A 22,529-nucleotide genomic window follows, 5' to 3' on the forward strand; every position below is an offset into this window, starting at 1 on the left:
ACATTTCTTGCGATTTTACATATATTTTTACCCACTGCACTGTTTTCTAAGATACCTTCCTACTTCTTTATAGCTCATATTAGATATGCCAGCTATGCAGAATAAAGTCTGTCACCTCATTCGGTAAATAAAAATAAAAATATTTATGTACATCGTAACATCAGCCATCAGCAATATCTGTCTATTCATGCATTAATCCAGTTAGAGTATGAAAGAGAAATGGTTTACTTTAAGACACTTCCTTTCCTAAAGCGACAAAAGACAAGCTAATTAACATTTTTTTTCTAAAATTTTTTTGCCCATAATATTTTCATATAAGAGTTGCCTGGTGTTTAATTTTCAACAATCACATCTGACTTGCTCACATCTATGAGTGTAGTAGGTCAGGTTGGAGAGAGAGTGTAGGGCAAAAAGCAACTATGTCACCTGCGTGAAAAAGAGCACCCATTTACTTTTTAAATTAAATACGATATTGAATATATTCAGTTACTGCATAATATATTAATTCTCTTTAATAAGCTTTTGAACAGGGTGGTAAACTAAAATATGTGACTTTTTTTTATGTTATGTTATTGTTGGGTGTGCCTGACTTGCCTAATGGAGTAGGCTAAAGTGCCTGCTCACATTCACGCAATAATGGCTTTAAATCATGATGAGAGTGACTAATGATATTTTAGTTATATTTTATTTTAAGAGTAAATAGCCTGCTGTTGCACCCTGCACTCTTAAAAAGGATGTGCTATTTTGAGCATGTATTAAAAACAGCATATGGCGTGTCAGTATGTGGTAATATTAAAACATACTGTGCTGCAAAGTAAAACAAATGTGTATGGTCCTGGGGTAGATGTTGGGCTGTGTTGGATATGACACATTGTCTGTCGGAGTGCAGGGTGGAGGCTTGAAAGGTTTTTCCGGGGTAAGAAGGAGAAAGATTAGCTTAAATGACAGCTCTATTAGAGACTTAACCTGGGCTTTGATCATTTCCTGAGCCGCCCTTCAGATCGGCCAAAGCAACAGACGGCAAATCTGACAGGCTCCTGCTCACCCCCACCGCCGCCACCACTCATATCCCACCAATGTACCCAGGCTTCACTGTGATCAAAGACCCCCTTTCTGATGACTGAGGCTTCCATCTGTCTAGCCACAATAGAGAAGACTGGAGAGCGAGGCTGACTGTCAGACTGAGTGAAAGGGAGTATTTCACTGCACACACGAGTACAGTATGTGGGAGTTTGGAGACAAAAAGCACATGTGATGTTTGTTTTTTTCTGTCATATCCCCCACTTCCTTCTTCACTGTGCATCTGCAATGCGATATAATGGCTCATGTCATCCACTCCCCTTGAGTGTCAAACACCATAAGTATAAATCTACCTTTTAATGCCACAAATGGCACAGCACAAAAAACACACAAAAAAGGAGATATTTGTCCGGCATTAGACTGACCGTACAGGGAAAACACACTGATATTTGGGATTTTTCATAATTTTGTGGTGAGGAAGCCACATTACCATGGCCACAAAACCCAGACGAGAACCAATGAAAATCAACAGTTAAATCAAGCGTTACATAGTTAAGAGCCACCTTGACTATCCTGCCTGTGTGAGCTGTGAGAGATAGCTGCAGTAAAACTGGAAAAAAGGCAATATTGCCTTTTGCCAGGATGAAAATTTTATCACTCCTAACAACAGAATAACAGGATAAAAAAAAGAAAGAAAAAAGTATTAAAACACTAAGTGGAATCATTCCAGTAGGAACGGAAGTGAAATGCTTGTTGCAAAATAAGTTGCTGGTTTTTATTTATTAATTCATGTCTATATTTTCACAGTACCTCTTAACAGTATTTATTAATAGACATACATGTCTATGCAGGATGCCAAATACACAGGGCTGCCAAACGGATACGAAGGAATTCTCAAACAACAAAATGACACCGGACAACTCGGTAGGGTGTGAACACTCTTATTAAATCAGTTTTATCCCATTTCAGCGGTCCTGTATATCAAGTCAAATGACATTTATTTATGTATCCTTTCATACCAAGCATGTCCCTAAAAGACTTTACAGAGAATTAACCAACCTCATAGATGAAGTGATTTAAAATCAGTCCAGTATTTGTGCATTTCTATGTATATTTTTGACAACAGTGTGTATGTGCTATTTTGCATAGTGTGATATGAGTCCACATGGTGGTGAAATATCTTCATTAGCTGCTCCATGCTCCCCTGAGCTGCTAATGCACAATACTGGATTTGTATCTCTCCATTCACTACCATAGTGCAGTTAAAAAGCTCCCAGACACTTTTAGTGCATAAACAAACATGAACAAAATGAATTATGCCAATATAATAAACAATAAGTCTTGGTACCCATTTTTTGAGGAAATTAAATGGCCCTTTTCTTGTTTCTTTCCTAGTTGAATTGGAAAGTAGATTCGACAGTTAGCATCTGGTGGAAACATCATAGTAGCCTTGTCCCAGGAAGAAACAAGCTGATTGTGCTTTCACAAAATAATTGTAATTATGTGCGCACGCACACACACACACACACACACACACACACACACACACACACACACACACACAAGGGTAACGGCACTTGTTTTATATATTGGTATAATACACTTTGTTTGTCTTTGTGTGCTTAAAGTGTTATTTTGGGAGCTGGTTTACTATGGAAGTAAATGGAGTGATACAAATACAGTATTGTGGGAAGAATGGAGCAGCTAATTAGGACATTTGACCACCATGTGGACTCATATAACGCCAAGGTAACTATACAACCCAACACTCTACCAAAGTTCAGTTTTGCTACAATGGTGCCACTGAAATTGCCCATGTATGTCGTCTCAGCCCATAACGTCAAATTAACCCTGCTTGTGAGTCTTATGAATATTATAATTTCTCTCTGTCTTCATGTACACAGCTGAATGTCTTGGAGTCAGACGGATGGCTCATTGTCCTCGCCCCCTATTCATCTCCTTTTGTGTCTCCACTCAGTCTCTATCTGTCCATCTGTGTCTCTCGCTTTCTCTCTCTCTCTCTCAACCCCCACCCCCCCACCCCCCACCACACACACACACACACACACACACTGGCTGGGAACATGATTTGCCTCAGGGGCTGTGTCTTGCTCTTACCCCATTACAAGGCTAATGTAAGCAGTGAAAGGATCAAGTCCAATGAAGCTGCTATTCACACTGCTTAACCCTTATGAAGACCTGTGACCCTGGTGTGTGTGTGTGTGTGTGTGTGTGTGTACATGCGCGTGCGCGCACACACACACACACACACACACACACACACACACACACACACACACACACACACACACACACACACACACACACACACAAGTAATATATGGCATAGTAATTAGTTCACACAAGGATTCAAGGTTAGAAAAACAAAACATAAATACTAGGGGGGTGGGGGTGGGGGTGGGGAGGGGGTGAAGTCTTTATACATATGTAAATATGAATACACATGCATGAGTAATATTTTTCAAGGTATCTGTACAGCCAAAATATTTTAATTGTTGCATGCGTTTTTTTCATATGCACATACTGTAGCATAATACACATACATTCATTTCTGTGTAGCTGAAGCTTTTTGGATAATGAATATGTTATAGCGAATTGCAGACCTGACTCTGATTACCTGCCTATAGGAGGGTGGAAGTGGGTGCTGACTCATATGCCAGACAGCTTTTAATCAAGTGAACGTTATGCATTAAAAAATAAGACTGTGGTTTTTATTCATTTATGGGAGTTGCTGTGAGCTGGTGTATCCTAGTTTCATTCACAGGCTCTTCTGGGCTAAAGCAGGGGCCTTGATGATTGGAGGTCTCTGATAGGCCAGGCTTAAAAATTGTTCAAGATTTATTTCATCTTAATTTACTTAATTCTGTTTCATCTATATGAGGTGTAGGTGGTTGTTTAAGTGAGTCTAACATTGTAAACAGATTTTGATTGAATACTAGTGCTACTATTTTCCACATGGAAGGTATGGAAGTGTTTAATAAATATAAAAGTAAACACCGTGTCATATTTTTGAGGCCAAATTATGATTCATTGTTTGTGTTGTTAAATTTTTTACATCCATTTTTCAGTTGACAGCATATTTTCTAACGATCTTCCAGCCAAATTGGCTAAACAATATAAACAAATCAATTTAGCAACAGGCATGGCTGGACACAAACTGGCCTTATTCCTTTGAAAAGAATATGTCACCTCCAGGGGGCGACATAGGGCACTAAAACTGGGCTTAATAATTACAGATGAACAGTGGTCAATGGGACTTTTCAGTCTATGAGGCAGCATCTGCCTCATAGACTGAAACGGACAGGAGGTGTATGTATTTAGAAATCTAGATGATTGACTACTTCCTAGCATCTGGATCGGTTGCATAGCAACCAGTGGCACATATGTGCACAACGCACACTCATGCGCCCTACTCGGCACCCTACTCTGCACCAGTCTGCGCGGTACCCAAACCGCGCGCTATGTGAAAGACCCTTTAGGCAGCTTAATGAAGCCTTAACCATGCGTTCGCCCCCTGGTGGTTGGCTGACTACTTGCTGAGAAAGTGCTTGATTAGATATGCAGCAGAGCCTGCATTTTAAATGTAAATATCGCAGACGAGCAGGCTCATTTAATCGTGGCAGCCAAAATCGTGATCACGATTAAAATTTGATTAATTGTGCAGCCCTATAGATCACGCTTGCCTAAGTTATTATACAAGACATAAATGGACTGCATTTCTAGAGCGCTTTTCTAGTCTACTGACCACTCAAAGCACTTTACAATGTTTGCCTCACATTCACCCATTCACACACACACATTCATGGGTCAAGCTGAAAACCAGTATATTAAATAGAAATATTGTTAACTTGGTGATATGTTACTTTAACAGAGGTAAAACTATTAGTTTATAAAAACAAATTAAAACATTTTTTAAAAAGTTGCACATTTAAAAAGTTGCTGAGTCATGTTTTTAGAAAAGAGAATAGTTTCCATACAATTCCAAAACTGCAAAGTTCAAAGTGGATTCTTTCAATTAAAAAAAATATTTCAAAATGAAGAACACCAATAAAGCTAAGTCAGATTCCTATTTTCTTTTCTTCTGAGAGACTCTTTTCTCTATGAATGGCTCCACATCTTGTCAATTTACTTTACAATTTACACATGCACACACACACCCACACCCACACACATACCTACACACACACACACACACACACACACACACACACACACACCGGTTCCAGAGCGGTGATCACTCTGATTGTTCTCCTCCAGGGGGTCAAAGGCTTTTTGTTGTCATTCCCTCTACAGCTGTCTCTGCTGCATGAAATGATGAAACTTTTCATCTAAACCAGCTACTTTACTCCATTTTATAGATTCTAGCTCACTGCAGGCATCTGTGCTCTTTTCATAGTGCAAAGGTCATCACTGCTGGTGCCTACTGTAGCATTTTAATCATCAGTATATTACTGACAAATTTTGTTGTAATGTCTTGGTGTGGTTAGTGTAAGCCCTGTAGGCTCTGTCTCGTGGTATTATTTTTCGACATTAAAGGTGTACTTTTCAAAACTGCAGAGGGTTGACTGAAGTGAAGACTGAAACTCACTTGACAAAATCCATTAGAGAGCCGGCCCAACAATGACAGCCATGTAGGCTCAACAGTAATCATAAAGTACATGCTGACTCCAAGGGTCTTCCCTTCAATCAACCGTTGGCAGCTGTGGTGCAACTTTAAAGGGATGATGAAGTGCATATTCATGTTTTTAACTGTCATCATTGGGTGTAGAATTATCATGAAACAGAGGCCATTCAGTCTCAAACCAGCAGTTTTGCTAGGGGTTAAACAGTTACTTTCACATGTGAAAGTGAGGCCGTCCAACAGGAACATGACTTTTGTTTTTAATTCCTCCTGCCCCCATTTGACTGATTCTTGACCTGCAACCACTATTCTCCTCTAGCCTCAGAAAACAGTAGTCAACACTGTTAGCTTGTTAGCCTGGCATGCTGAGGATTATTTTACTAATCTGCTGTTAATTATATCAGAAGAGGCGAAGGCTAGCAAAGCACTTGTATCTCATATGGCATTATGGCTAATATGGCTAGCGATGGCATCGGTCGTGGACTTTCTCACATCATTTTTATGACTACAAGCCTCCAAAAATGTAAGTTTTCAGCTAGCTCTACAGCATTTCTTATCATATTGTTGCAGCTCTAGTAACATCTGTAGCTATTTCAGTTCTAACAAGTGAGATATTTTCACTGCAGTTGGTTGCAACAATATGTTACCCTAGGGGAACGACTGACTATATTCCATTGCCAGCAACTGAAAGCTTTACCTTTGGCAAGAACAGCCAATCCTTTGGATTGCCAAAATGCCATCCAGCGGATTTCCCACCCAATCTGACCCAGTGACTAACACTGTAAAAATCCAATGTAGAGGCCAGCAGAGGCTGCCAATCTACTTAGCAATGACCCTATTTATTCATTCATTTATGGTAATTATTTCAATCGCTCAAAATTTCTGTGGTAATAATTCATGTCTAAAATTTCATGCGGCACCTTTAAGTCAGCATGAAATTCAATTTTCACAAAATTGAACAAAAGCTTGTTTTTCTTACCTACTGGCTGGTAGCCCTGCCTCGTCGGACCTCCAAATGGGTTACGACTGCCAAAGGAGCCTCCATCAATGGACCCGTATGACATTCTGCCTGATGGTGGGTGGTGTTGGCTGCAAGCACCTGGAGAAGGAAGCAGAATCCACCAGAGTCAAGCAAGAGCATTCCCACTTGGTTCCCCTAATCTAAAAAAAAAGTAATGTACTCACAGTCCTGGAAGTAACCAAGTTAGCAAGTAAACAGTTAGCAAGTATTAATATAGCATCTTTGTAGACACAAGGTCTGCCTGGATAGCATCACTGCAGGTCTGATTGTGTTTTTACACCTAGTATCCATTTATTTCATGCAATTCCATGCTAATCAATCTTATGTGATTACTACAGATTGTATGTCCCTGCAGGGGTTGTAGTTACCAGGCAAATCTGCAAACCCACTGTTCTTCTGCAATCTCCCACATTAATTATAGTACCTTCTGGACTGATGGTATGTGATAAATTACATAATCATAAATTACAAATTCTTTGCACAGTAAATGACATATTCTAGAATCTGATGGGAATGACATGCCTCCTTGGTAATTTATGAAAGTAATAAAGTAGTACATGTATGCCATCCAGATTGTTCATTAAAATCACGTGCCATGTACTAAATGACATTATGAATTTTTCCACCCAGCACTTATCCCATCCAACAGACAGAGCTACAGTGAGTGAAATCAACCAGTCAGAATATGACCACTCAACACAGAGGATGCTAAAGTGTACCATCACTCAGCATACTGTATTTTTAATAAAACCACATTTTGAGAGCATCTTTTTCCTCAGTGTGATGCATTTCGTGATATTACAGGACATTGGAATGAGATTTGGTGTGGGCACAGATCATTCAGAAGTGTAATGAGGGAGAGAGAGACATTCAGCTTTTTGGCTTATATTGTCAAACAGGAGAACGTCATGGCAGAAAGAGCAGAAAAAATCGTTTTTCATTTCAGCGTGAATTTAATGCTGAAATATATATGTATATACACACACACACACACACACACACACATACGCATATACATATATATATACATATATATATATATGTATATATATACATATATATACATACATATATATATATATACATATATACATATATATATATATATATATATATGTATGTATGTATTATGGCAGGAAAATATTATATATGTGGAATGAAAGTCTGAATATTTTGAATGAAAGTCTGAATTTATGCAATGAAATTTGAATATATGGAATGAAACTTGAATATTTTGAATGAAAGTCTGAATATACTGAATGAAACTTGAATATTTTGAATGAAAGTCTGAATATACTGAATGAAAGTCTATATGGAATGAAAGTCTGAATATGCTGGTGGGCCAAATGCAAACTGGAGTGCAGGTCAGCTATAAAGCAGCTGATTAATGAATAAAAACACAAACTGTCTACCTGGAGGGTGGGAACGACAGGGGAGCCAGGAGGAGCTCAACTTCCCTTAGCCTAATAACACATGAACTCCCCTAAAAACATGATGCAATAAATTTTGGGAGGTCTCTAAAATAGGTATTAACAATATGTAGGGTTTCTTCTTCCATATAAAATTGGGAGGCGCCAGCCTTTCTTACATTTTGTGCTCTGGCGCGATTAAACGCTTTCTTTCTATTCACTATAGACGCGATACAGTTATTATAGAAATATATTATACGCCACTACGTGAATGTTCGTGCGGCAGTTACAACAGGAACACCACAGAAATGTTACTGGTTGATTTATCCAACAAAGCGGATAACAATGGATAAAGTTGTATATTGTCTGCATAGTAGACCAATAACATAATTGAGGACATAGCAACTGCAATTGACAACAAGAAATACACAATAGGGGTTTTCATCGACTTAAAGAAAGCATTTGACACAATCGATCACTCCATCCTTTTATCAAAACTACATTCATATGGTGTGAGAGGTATAGTATTAGACTGGTTAGGCAGCTACTTGGATAAAAGACAACAGTATGTCCAATACGCTGCTAACACATCCAATCATATGCAAATTCAATATGGGATACCACAAGGTTCAGTTTTAGGACCAAAGTTATTTATTCTTTACATAAATGATATCTGTGATGTATCAAAGTCATTAAATTTTGTTTTATTTGCAGATGACACTAATTTTTATTGTTCCGGAAATGATTTAAAGGAGTTGGTAAAGAGTGTGGAACAAGAAATGGTCAAACTTCAGGAATGGTTTGACATTAATAAGTTAAGCTTAAATCTAAAGAAAACAAAATTTATGATTTTTGGTAAAAGATAAAAGAGGAAAACAGTACTTTCAATAGCAGGAACAAGCACTGAAAGAGGTTCTTGGGTGTGCTCCTAGACGAAGGGTTGACTTGGAAATTGCATATCTCACATGTACTAAAAAAGATGTCCAAGAGTATTTTTGTATTAAATAAGGTAAAACGTGCTGGAATATAATGCATTGAGAACGTTGTATTGTGCACTTGTACTACCCTGTACCAACTACTGTGTGGAGGTGTGGGGAAACACATACCAGAGCAACACAAAGTCATACATAAAACAGGTTACAGAGAGCACACAAATATCAAATTTTTTAACTCCAGACTCTAAAAATTTAACCAACATGTTGAGTTACAGACGCTAGTGGTTATGTTCAAGGCAGATAATAAAGTACTACCAACAAATGTACAAAAAATGTTTACTCTTATAGAGAATGAAGGAAGAAGGAAAGGTCATTTTAAGCATCAATTTGCAAGGACAACATTAAAACAAATGTGTACTTCAGAGGTGGGAATGAAACTCTGGAACTCTCTCCATAATGAGTTAAAGCATTGTAAAAAATATATTTAAGTTAAAAAAAAAAGTATTTAAAGAGAGAACGATGAAGTTGTATGAGCACTCATAGAAAGGGAAAAATCAGGCTCGTTTTCTGTTCTGTTGTTTCTATGAGTATCATTACTTGATTGTGACGATGATTGAGTTGATGATGGTGATATCTATCAGAGGATTAAAATAACTATAAAATAGATGTTTCCTTTGCCTTTAACAATAAGGAATGTATGTATGCATTTACTGTTTCAGCACTTCTCCATAACCTATATAATAGTTGCAGACATTATCTATATTATGATGCATTTTACACTCTCTTTTTACCAGAATGTTCACTTCTATACAGGATCTATTACACATTTGTGAGTGTGTGTGCGTGCATATGTTTGTCTATGTATCTGAATATTTATCTTTACATATTACTACAGTACTGCATTCCATTTTTAATGCTCATTCTTAAAAAGCCCAACTGGGGATGGGAGTTGAAAATAAGCATTAGCTATAATCTCTGTGTGCAGAACATCAGCCTCATGCTCTTGTGTAAACCAGCAAAATGTCGCCATGTAAATTTGTATTGTCCCTATTCAAATAAACCAATAAAATAATAAAAATAAATAAAAAGCGATCTAAAAATGCTGAATTCTTTCAAAGAGTACTAGGAGACATCTAGCAAATACATGTCCTCAAAGGCATCCAGAAAATCCTTTCAAAGGCATCAAGAAAAGATTTATTCAACTTTTGAGAGTGAGTAGGTCAGTGTCAGGGAGTGACAGCAAAAGGGAGATGATGGAGATGTTACGGATGATGTAAGACCATTACCAACTGACACATTTGGATTCCTGTGAGGGCACTGTTATGTACTGTGTGTGTCAGCGGAGGTGGGAAATTGGGTGGGTTCAAGGCAGTAAGTGTGTAGGAACTAAATCAACCAATGAATATTTATGAGTCAGGGATGTTAGCCCATAACCCACTTACAACCCTTATGAGGGGAGCAAGACAGAGAATACTCAGCTGAATACTGCTGAAAAGGTCAAATCATGTGAACATGTGTTTCACCCGGGGGCCAAAGACACACAGATGACACTCAAATCAACAAATCTCTCTCAGTAGTAAGCATCTCTATCAAAGGTCATATGATACTGGTCAAGTAGCCAACACTGTCATTTTCCACCGTGAAAGACGAGCATTCAGACGAGCAGGAGAATGCGATTACACTCCAGAGTCATTGTGTAGTCCATTGTAGCGGTGAGGCTGGCGAGCCCGGGCTACAGGAGCGGCATTCATGGCTATCTCATGAAGCAGGACAGAAGAGCGGCCGGAGATTGGGGCGTCCGCTCATCACAGAGAGACAGATTCACTGGGCCACAAGAACGCTTAATCCGATTAATTTTCATAGAGCAGGGAGATTAATTACTTTTGGCAGTCCATAAACAATCTTCACTCTGGTTGATTTCAAGCCCAGTGACTGCACTTCACATCCCTCTGAAGTGTACACACGCACACTGCCTCCGTCTGCACACTCATGGATGCACATTCATGCCTGCGTACTCTGACATACAAACACATACGCACGCATTGGGATAACCTCAGCCTTCACTGCTGTGCAGAGGGATAACTCCCTCAGGTTTCTTTTCTTTTTTTACACCATAGAAATTAAATAGGGTAGAATGGGTATTGCACACAGGGAATTCTTGCATTGCCAGTGGACCTACTGGCAATGCAAGGCAGCATGTTTGAGGCACTAATCAAATAACTTGACATTGCTATACACACACACACACACACACACACACACACACACACACACACACACACACACACACACACACACACACAAGTTCTTGTGTTTTACATACTTCATAATTCTTCATAGCTCTTATTAGTTTCTAATTTTCTGATCATTTTCTTTTTTTTTTTTTTTTCCTGAATGATGTTTTTTTTTTTAATTAATTAATTTATTTATTTTTTGGCTTATTGTCTAATTGCTACTTTCCCTGTGTTTTTGAAAGAAATTTGAAAGAATCAGCTCTGGTTGCAAAGGGTTAATTTACTCACATTTGAAAATTGAGGTCATCAGAGATTAAAAAAAAGGTATATCATCCTGCACCATTACTCATGAAAGTGATGGCATTAACCACACACCCACTTCCCACACCCACCCACTCACTTATACAAACCACACACACACACACACACACACACACACACACACACACACACGGTGATGTCATCAACACTTCCCCTGCCCTCTGAATCCAAAGCATCATCACCAGACATGTAATGGAGGGTAAATCCACCAAAGGTCCATCTGCTGTCTGTGTGTCTGTCCCACATTCTGTCCAGACTCAGAATCCCACTGATGGACACCCATAACAAACAGGGTCTATTCAAGCAAATAAAACATCAATTAATGGCTACCTAATTAGTATTCCGAAAAAAAAAAAAAAAAAATAACTGAATCAATGATGGATGGATATGGTAATCAGTGATGACAGCAGCGTTAATTTCGTCAGACAAGACTAGATGAAATATATTCGTCAACGATGGGTTTCTTCATAACGAAAATGAGACGAAATTAACACGCATTTTTTGTTGACAAAAAAAGACGAGACGAAATCTACTTCTTTAAATAAAAACTTAATAAAATGTCTCTTTCCTTTTTCATCATAGACTTTTAAATTACAACCAAAAAGTACATTTACTGGATGCGAGTTAGTTATTCTCCTTTTGCACTGCTGTGTGCTCATGTCGGGGTGTGTGTGTGTGTGTGTGTGTCTGACTGAGGAGCACACACCCACCGGCGCTGTCTGAAGCGTAGCGTGGCGAGAACAAAGTTAAAACCTGCTGCCAATCAATACACAGTCATTTCACGTGTTAACCTATGTTTCAATAAATGTATTCCTGCCTGAAACACACTGGACAATAGAAGATAAACTTATTATTCCTGATTTGAGATGTCGTAGCTGCATCTGGATCAATATGCATTTTTTTTTTTTTTTTTTTTTAATTTTATTAGAATATCTCAGGCTTTATTTAATACCTATTTTTATTTCAGATCAGAAAGGTGGGTTTCTTATGTTGTGGTTTAAAAATATATTGTTCTGCTATTTTTTTTATTTTTTTTATCTTGACTGTTTTAAAGTCCTAAAGAGTTATTTAATTATATTGGTTCATAATAAAATGAGCAAATTAGAACATGAATGTATTTCTGTGAATATCAGACCAGGCACCTTTAGCAACGTAGCATTCCTAATCATTCAACATGTGGAGACTAAAATACTTTGGATTTTCTTCTACTAAAACTAGACTAAAATGCCAAGACTTTTCGTCGACTAAAATGTGACTAAACAAAAAAGAATACAAGTTGACTAAATATGACTAAAACTAATAAGGGCATTTGACACAAGACTAAGACTAAAACTAAATTGAAAAATAGCCAACGAAATTAACACTGGATGACAGTGCATCAGTATGTAATAGACAGATAGATAGATGGATAGAAAGACTGATAGATAGATTAGTGGGCCTGTTCCATGCATGATCTTTGTGTATTTAACACCTCACATGTATTTTAACATGTTACATACATGTACAGTATGTGCATGTGTTATGAACTAGTTATTACGAATGGGAATCTTGATACGATGTGATTTATGATACTTGGGTGACGATCCCATAAGTATTGTGACTCTATAATTATTGTGATGTTGTAAGTATTTGATACTGTGCAATTTTGGACAAAGTTAAAAAACATTTTAATTTGACAGTAAATGATGAGAAAACATATTTAAAACATTAAAAAACAAATTAAATCTGTCAAGTTAAAATAAAAATAAATTATAAATAAAAAAAGTAAATTAGAAGTAGTAAAGTAAGTTAACATAAAAATTTTAAAATATAAATAAAAACAATAGTCATGATGTCACATACTATATGAATGCATTTTCTGTACATTTTGGTGTGACTGATGGAATTTAATTTAATTTTAATTTCATCTGAATTTCATTTTATTCAATTTGGATTAAATTTAAATTTAATTAATTAAATTAAATTTCATTTAATTCCACTTTGATTTTTAAAGTAATTTTTGTATTGATTTTATTTCATTTAATTAAAAAAAATTAAATTTAATTAATTAAATTAAATTTCATTTAATTCCACTTTGATTTTTAAAGTAATTTTTATATTGATTTTATTTCATTTAATTAAAATTATTGGACAAAATACTGATTCAGGGGCAGCAGGGTGATATCAAAAAACATCAGAAAATGTTTGACTGAATCATTTTTCCCCTAGCCCTATACTAATTATGCAACACAAGTAAATGTACAAAAATTGAAGGGCAGTGAATGTTTTTTTTCCAGCTTCTGCATTGCCTCTGAGTCATTGCGTTTGAATACCCTGTGCTTACAGGAAAAAAAGGCAAATAAAAGGCCTGTATAGCCAAACACCGGTAAACAGAGTACAAGTGAGGGAGAGGCGGTGTGCACCCCTGTGTGGCACCGTGGGACACATGATGACAGTAAATACAGGCCTGGCAGGGCAGAGTGACTGGATCCACAGCTACTCACCACTCCCACTGGTTTTCACTCAGACCCCCACTCCTTTCACAGCTGTCATTATCAGCAACACAAGGCTTAGCTCAGCCAGAGACAGGCAACTGAGCAGAAATAAGCCAACACCCTGGACAAAAAAATGCTGCATTTATCACAAACAAGCACAGGCCAAGCTGAGGCATGACTCTGTGTGTGCGTGTGTGTGTACATCAGCGATCAACAAATTCAGGTTTCTGAATGCCACCCTTGTGAAGAAAAAAAAAACAGGAACATGAATTTCACAGGTGAACATGATGAACACATGCGTAGTGTCACATTCTTTCAAGTGTGAAGACTTTACATACTGTCACACATTAAGCACATTGTTATTATAATGTGTGTCTGTGTGTGTGTGTGTGTTTCTTTGTTTTTTGTTACAGGTGGTGCTGATATTTTTACACTGATTGCTGATATTTCATTCCGATATTCAACATGTTTAATATTTGACAATTTTCATACAAAAAACGAAAAAAAAAATGTGATGACATCACACAAGTCCTCCAACCCATACCCAAAAATATGACCAGACCCAAATTGGCGCTGGGCTACACAAACGAATGAATTTCTACGTCACAAAAAAGGCACAAATTCATGTCATTCATGAATTCTTGCGAGCTGAAATTTTTCAATTTGAGCAAAAAAATTGCTGCTGTATTTGTGTGACAGCTCACTTCGCGTTTGGCCTGAACATACCATTAACATGAGCAGCAGGAGTGTCATTAACACCACCCAAAGGGCTAACCAGTAAAAAAATTTGATAAGGTCAGGAAAAGGTCAGGGTTAAGCTTACGTTCGCTAATATTAGGTAGCTTAGGTTAGCTAATGTAATGTTAGCTATTTATCATTATTATTGTAATTATTAGTTACAGGAACACTAGAGGTCGCGTAACTTTAAAACCTAACTATACGTCATAATAAGCTGCAGTACAAGCAACCTTTAAGGTTGTTCTTTTGCCGGAGGACAATGTTATATGGTCACATGAGCCACACTTCTTTTTTCTTTGTGTGGTACAGGTGGTGCCAGTAGTTTCACGTTGTCAACTGCTATTTTCTTTCATATTTTCTATATATTTTGCAATTTTCATGAAAAAAAAATCAAATTGTTTACTGTGCAGGATTGTACGGAAGAGGTCCATATAAAAAATAAAAAAATTGTGTGACTGTGTGTGTGTGCTTCTGTAGGGACTGTATGGTGGAAAAGCCTCTGAAGTGGCATGTAGACCATCAAAGGGCACAAAAACTCTCCACTGAAACCCAGAGTACTAAAATATTTTCCAAGTTAGCAGCTCTTTACAGCAGCACCACACCTAGCCTACTTAGTGGCAGGAAAGCTTGAGTATACATCGCAACCTTTATATTAAGAATTCACAAAAAACTGAATGATGTTATGTCTTTTATGTTACAGCTCAGACCAAGCACGAATCTAAATAACAGAGGTGAATGATACAGACTGGATCATATCTGGCATTTAATAATAAAGCGCCATAATCGGTAAACCCATATCAGCCTCTCCCTAATGTGAATGTGTGTGGGTGTATGTGTGCAAATCAATGTAGCCATTTGTTTGTGTAGGTTTTTGTGTGTACACACGTGGGCGTATATGCATCTGTGCATGCCTGTGTGCATAGAATTCAGTGCTTGGCAGCTTATTCACAAGGCACTGACTGCATTATATTTAAACAGAAAAATGGCCAAAATGTCTGTGTTACTGTAGCAACTATCTATGACCTAGAATCAAGTCAGTGAAGACGCAAGTACCATTTACGGTTGTAATGTTATTCCTGCAGGCCAAGACTGACCCTTAATATGCCAGTGAGTGACTTAGCTTTAACCAATCTGCTCATTGTGACATGCCAGACTTCCTGATTCCAGCTGTGATGGAAGGTCCATGTCTAGGAATCATAGAAGACACACATTACAATTATGAGACTATATCAGGTCAATGGATGTATAAATGTGTTGGATATGATTCATTTACCAACCCAGAAATGTCTTTTGGAATTATTCCCTGTTCCATAATGTGCAGTAATGGCTCTCATTTGATCCTAACACATATCTATAGCCTGGGATGTGTAGCTGTGGTTTGGGGAAGGCCAATAGCCACAGAGTTATCACCAGCATTTGTCAAGATGAAAAAATGCCACATCAGATGGAAGCATTACCAGGCCAAGAATGTCCAGACCAAGAATAAATAAAAAAATAACTAAATAACTAAATAAATAAATAAAACCTATCCACCAAACCTATTAGATATTCATCAGTTAGCCGTGTTAGTTTTGATGACCAGTTTTGATTTAGTCATAGTGTTAATTTTCTGACTAAAAAAAATTAGCTTTTGGTCATATTTTAGTCATTTCAGTTTTGTTGAGTTTTTGTGACCTTTATACATACAATGATCTGCATTTGCCATTCGAGCCTCTTGTATTTTCTACCTAGCCTTTTTTTTATGTATGTTTTATGTTTTTATGTTTAAAAGGACCATACCAGTGATTTTTAATGTTTGGCCCAATTGCTACATTGGCTACAAATGGCTACAACTACTACAAATCATGCAGGAGGTACTAAAGATTTCACAACATATAATCAAAAATCCCATGATTTTCGAATTTTAATTTTTGGTTGCAATATCCACTGTATAATGTTGCAAAGCAAACATTTCCCTGGGAACTATTTTCTCTGGTGGAGGAACCATTTCACTTTCACTGCCCAATTTCAGGTCATCAAAACACAACAGTGCTGCTGCCTTTAGGAAAACTAATGTCTAGGACTTCATTGCAGTGATGGAATACTGGTGTGAGGAAAATTTGAAGTCTCTAAAAGTTCATTTTCATATTGTAGTGGAATGAATGGAAACCAATGCCTGGATAAAAGGGGGGAAACATGATATTGTAATAGTTCTAAAATACAACCACTTGCTTGCAAGTTTATACATTTTGTAGATATTATGCTAAAAATGCAAAATCATTGCTCTGGTCCTTTAATATCAAAATTTAAAATTTGCCCATGTAGCTGTTCTCTTTCAAACTGAGGTAAGTATATGCATGTATGTCTGAAATTTTTGTCCCTTTTTTGTCCCTTTTATAATTTGTTGATGATGATCATAGTATTTCAGCACAGTTTCTGTCGACAAAGGTTCATTTTTGTTTAGTTTTCATCTATCGTGGAAAAGAAATTAACACTGCCTGCTAGTCATTTGAGACTAAAGTGAGAGCATGTTTTGATACTCCCAGAAGATTAAATAGCAAATTATTGCCAAATTATTGCAAGTTTGATTTCAAGCTTTTTGATGTGTTCACCGGGACACAGATATACCCCCCTCTCACTGCAGATCTGATCTGTGTGACAGAATCAAAGTCAACAATCAAAATCAAAAGGTACTGGGTCTTGATGTTCTACCCTTGACAGTCCTTGCAAAGAGAGAGAGAGAGAGAGAGAGAGAGAGAGAGAGAGAGAGAGAGAGAGAGAGAAATGAACTCCTTCAAAACTCAGTGTCCCTCTCCAGTTGGGAAGTGGCCCTGTTTCATCCCTTCTCTCTTTGTCACCTCTTCAGCTGACACAGCCAAATTGAAGGATTGCTCATGTGTGTTTACTAAAGCCTCCTCCCTCATCCTTAGTCTGATCTTGGGCCATTCCATCAGCACTCCCTCTCTTTTAAAACCACCATAAGCTTCATCCTGAGCCCAGAAAAGGAGAACGGTGGAGGGGTGGGGGGGTTAGGTAGATGGAAAAGGCAAAGGATGAAAAAAAAACACCTCTGTGCAGTGAAATTGCCTTGTCACACAAAAAAGGAGTCATTATTAAGATAAATCACCCCATTCTCTTCCATAAATAAACTGTGCCTCCGTTCACCTATCACTGGCACCTGCCATCCAAGCTGAGCCATCACCACGACCACAACCACCACGACTCCAGACTGATGGTTCATCTGCCACAGGGATTTGGTGGTGCATCCAGTGGCTTTGGTTTGCCACCATGCACTACATCAAACTTTTTCATCAACCAGATCACGACCAAAAAGGATTATAGGCATTCTGAAATAACACTTGTAAAATATTGTGCAGGAATTGATAGCTGAATGTTGTGTTACCACAGCCCTCTGTGTGTGCAAAGTTTAATAAAATATGGTTGACTTGTAGCTTAAAAACCTTAAAGTCACAGGGCAACCCGATGAAAAAACATATATCAAAGCAGAGTAAACAGTACGGCAGAGAGGGGTTTTTTTAACTTTTTCATTTTCCGGACACTCAAATTTACTAGTCAACATTATTATGTATAGTGGGGCGGCTTAGCTCAATATATCACAACAATCGTTCATTTTGTGATAAAAGCATAAAATTTGGTAGATGTGTTGGTGGATATATTTCAAACAAATCTGGATATTGGGCCATCACAAAATCGCCCCCTAGTGGCCATAGCAGGCATTTGATTTGTTAAAATGAATAAAAATATTAAAATGATTGATTAAAATAAAACTGTAAATACACATTAAATTAAGAAAAAAACAGTTATACACACTCAGTTTCTCAAACACTTTCTGCCCCACCACCACAACCACCACTGCAAGCCAGCTAGCCAACAAGCTAGCTTGCATATGGGTCATTCCATGTCATTTCACCAAATTTTCAGGACATGCCATGCATTTGGGTCTCGAAAAAATCTGAAAAATTCACCAGTTGTTCCTTATTTATCCAATAGGCACACTGTAAATTTTTAGTTTGCTCGCATGGATACTTTTTGAGATATGGCCAATTAAGTGAGGGGAGTATGTGTCGATTTTGGTGCAATTTTTGCGCGTCCTTATTTTTCCTCCAATTTTCAGGTGTCAATATCTCGAGAACTACACCACATAGGAAACAGAAATTTGGTACAATAATACACCTCCACCTACTCTCTGAGAATATACAAAAACTTCTGTCATACATCATAACTGGTAGGCATGCCAGCCCCTTAAAAATGGAAAAAAAAATTATACGGGTTTCGTGGTCGACCATGTTTGGGCCTTCAGAAAAGAACTTTGTATTTGCCCCAGCTTAAAAAAATCATAACTGTGCAGTAAAGTGCCCATTCTGTGTCCATTCTTAATTTTTTCAATTTTGAAGATAATCACACCAAAATGGTTTCAATTTGTAAAGTAGTCAATTTTATGCATATTTGGTGAAATTCAGAATGGGTACTTTACTGTGGAAATTTGGAAGCGAAAACCCAAACTGTATGAATGGGCGGCTTAAGAGATTTGGTAAAAAGTTCATGAAAATAATGTTGTGATGTTGTGACAAATAAATGCATTTCTGATGCAACGGTCATTATATTTTCGGTTAATAATGAACAAATAATAAACAATAAATGAATATAAGACACAAAAGCAAGCTACATTGCTCTAATACTGAGGAATTTCAATATTTGCCAGTGGTGAAACAGCCCCATGTTTGGGATATAAAAAAAAATGAAGAACTTGCATAAAGAAAAAATGTTTTATATCCCAAGAAAGAGTAAGCTTTGAACTTTAAATTAAAACAGAGATCAGATTTTTTAAGACATTCCCACATTCAGTTATGGGCCAGTGAAAATCTGACATGAAAACTTTTTTTAGAGAAGCTGCCATCCAGAAACCAATGCATATATCTGACTAACCATTAATGCTTTGAACAGTCCATGTATGTATCTCAAAGCTCTGAAAAAATCAAGAAGCTGGGGCAATTACAAAGTTGTTTTCTGAAGGACCAAACATGGTCGACCATGAAACTCATGTATTTTTTTCCATTTTTTAGGGGCTGGCATGCCTACGAGTTATGATGTATGACAGATGTTTTTGTATATTCTCAGAGAGTTGGTAGAGATGTAAAAATAAGGACGCGCGAAAATTGCACCAAAATCGACACATACTCCCCTCACTAAATTGGCCGTATCTCAAAAAATATCCATCCGAGCAAACTACAATTTTACAGTGTGCCTATTGGATACATAAGGAACAACTGGTGAATTTTTCAGAATTTTTTGAGACCCAAGTGCGTGGGCCATTTGTTGAAATGACATGGAATGACCCATATGCTTCCTGCGACAAGCAGTGCAGTGGACAGTCCATCAAGGTAGGCCTAAACATTTTATTTCAACTGTAATAATTATGAATAAAATATGTTAGTTTTTGGATGTATACATTTTGAACATCATAGATAAAGGCTAAAAGAATTATTGTGGGGAACAGAGGAGCGGTAAATTTTCAAGCTAGCAAAACTAGGTAGTTAAGGTAGCAAGTATGTAGCAAAGCTGAGTGTGGGAGAGTAAGACACTGCAAAATTATGTATTGTAGAATGTAGACATTTCAACAAAATTACATTTTGAGACATGTTGTTAGTGACAACAAACAAGCCATAGCCTATTTAAGACCACATATACCACAAACAGTTTTTAACACACAGGGGAAAGGGGTTCAAAATTTTACTTTCAGACTTGAATTAAAAGGTTACTATATAACAGTGAATTAAAAGGTTACTATAGATATAGTAACCTTTTAATTCACTGTTTAAATGTCTCTTCTGGCATTTATTCCTTATATTCCTTAATAGCGCATATCAAATCAGATAATGTGTGATATGCATGTGTAAACAGAATAATTCAAAGAACTTGTAATTGACTTTTTTTCTTGTCTTTGTGTGTGTAATCAACCTGTGAATTTTTATAGTGATATCTGAAAGTAAAATTTTGAACCCCTTTCCCCTGTGTGTTAAAAACAGTGTTTTTTTGGTAATATGTGGTCATAAATAGGTGATTTTCAAAACTTTCCACCAGTGGGATTCCTTGGGACTTTTTCCCCTCACTCAGGACAAACTGAGGATACAAAATCAGTTGAGTTTGTTTCTCTTGCTTTTTGTCCCAGGTTTTTTCATAAAATGACTGAACTATTGTAGAATTTTTAAAATACAAGATTCGTAGACTGTGAAGGGGAATGTGAGAGCCTATTAAAGTTTATGTTCTGTTCTGTTACACTGTAACAAAGCTTTTTCCCACTTTAAAATGTCTCTAAATTATATTTGTGGTGCTGAAAACATGATACAGCAGCTGTAGGGTGGGCAAAACATTCCATGCCAGTAACCACTGGTGGCCATTTTTAAAAATGGCTGCCACAGTCATCAGAATAAAAATTTGCAGTGGCCCAATATCCAGATTCATTCAACATATATCCAGCAATGAGTGTACCAAATTTGGTGCTTTTATCACAAAATGAACGATAGTTTAGCTATGCCGCCCCACTAGTATGATTTAACACTGCAACAAAAATATATTTCCATAATCCACAACTCTGATGCTGTAAAGATGTCATTGACATTCTACAGACTTAGCTGATGCTCCTGCAGGACTCATTTTTAGGCCTTTGTGACCAACAAGGAACTTGTTCTGCACTGATTCTCGAACCTAATTTTGAATCGTTCTGTGCATTTTGACCAAAAATAAATCAGTGCAACCTGAACCCACTGATTCCCAGCTGGAACCAAATAGCAAAGTGAAGTGGGAACCGTGACAAAAACAAGAATGGACGTGTTTTATTCTACAAGGAAACAAAGCTATTGCTTTCAATCTGAACATCCCCGGAATTTCAGGAATAGATGAAAGGGAGTACTAGAAAAAGTCAACTGTATCTTGGAATTGCTGAAAAGTTGGTGAAAGCTGGGTTTGTTAAAACCCAGGACCAAACTGTCAACAAGTTATTTAAAAAAACAAACAAACAAAAAAAAAAACAAGTAGTACAGAGACTCCAAAAAGGATGTTGTGAAAAGTGGAGCTGGACAAGGTAATATACAGGGTTCGTACACTTTTTTCATGGTCAAATTCAAGCACTTTTCAAGGACTTTCAAGGTAAATTTTTTCAGGTTTTCCAGTACCATTAAAGGAGAAATCCGGTATATATATATCCTTCTGTTTTTTTTTTTTTTAATACTGCATACAGGAAATACAGGTATGCAGTATTAAAAATCAGAAAAACAGAAAAAAAAACAGAGGGAAAAAAGAAAACAGCTTCTACAGCTAGAAGTATTTAGTCTGCCCTCTCCTTATACAGTAGATGTAGGGTATAGGTAGATCCCCCTAAGGGAAAATTCAAAATTGACATAATTGCATAAGTAAAATAAGATTAAAAAAATAGATTACATTAAATGAACAAGAAAACCATCTAAGAATATTATATAATAATAATAATAATAATAATAAATATGTCAATATAATTCATATATATTATTAATATACTGTATCAATATGGTTCATAGATAGATAGCATAAAAATAGAGAGAGAGAGAGAGAGAGAGAGAGAGAGAGAGAGAGAGAGAGAGAGAGCTTGCTGCTTTGGTATACGTCTTGCGCTCCAGTAGCCAAGCGGTGTCTACTCTTATGTCTATCATCTTATGGGCTAACATCAGCTGTGCTTCAATTCTAAGTTGTGGGAAGTTCC

The 22,529-nt window shown here is 37.1% G+C and overlaps 1 protein-coding gene and 1 long non-coding RNA gene across 5 annotated transcripts in view; one reads left to right on the plus strand and one right to left on the minus strand.

The window, feature by feature from the left end:
• tsnare1 (T-SNARE Domain Containing 1) overlaps positions 1–22,529 on the minus strand; it is a 195,676-nt gene that overhangs the window by 124,827 nt on the left and 48,320 nt on the right. For all 4 annotated transcript variants that reach the window (XM_030071912.1, XM_030071913.1, XM_030071911.1 and 1 more), the window contains one exon: positions 6,642–6,761. In XM_030071912.1, the coding sequence (XP_029927772.1) occupies positions 6,642–6,726 (85 nt within the window). In that variant the 5' untranslated portion in view covers positions 6,727–6,761. The remainder of the gene's footprint in view (positions 1–6,641; positions 6,762–22,529) is intronic.
• LOC115373491 (uncharacterized) lies at positions 6,084–7,641 on the plus strand. The gene is made up of 3 exons (XR_003929546.1): positions 6,084–6,185; positions 6,656–6,737; positions 7,314–7,641. It is a non-coding gene; the product is annotated as an uncharacterized LOC115373491 (long non-coding RNA).

The sequence above is a fragment of the Myripristis murdjan genome, chromosome 16, assembly GCF_902150065.1.
Source record: "Myripristis murdjan chromosome 16, fMyrMur1.1, whole genome shotgun sequence".
Classification (NCBI taxonomy): Eukaryota; Metazoa; Chordata; class Actinopteri; order Holocentriformes; family Holocentridae; genus Myripristis; species Myripristis murdjan.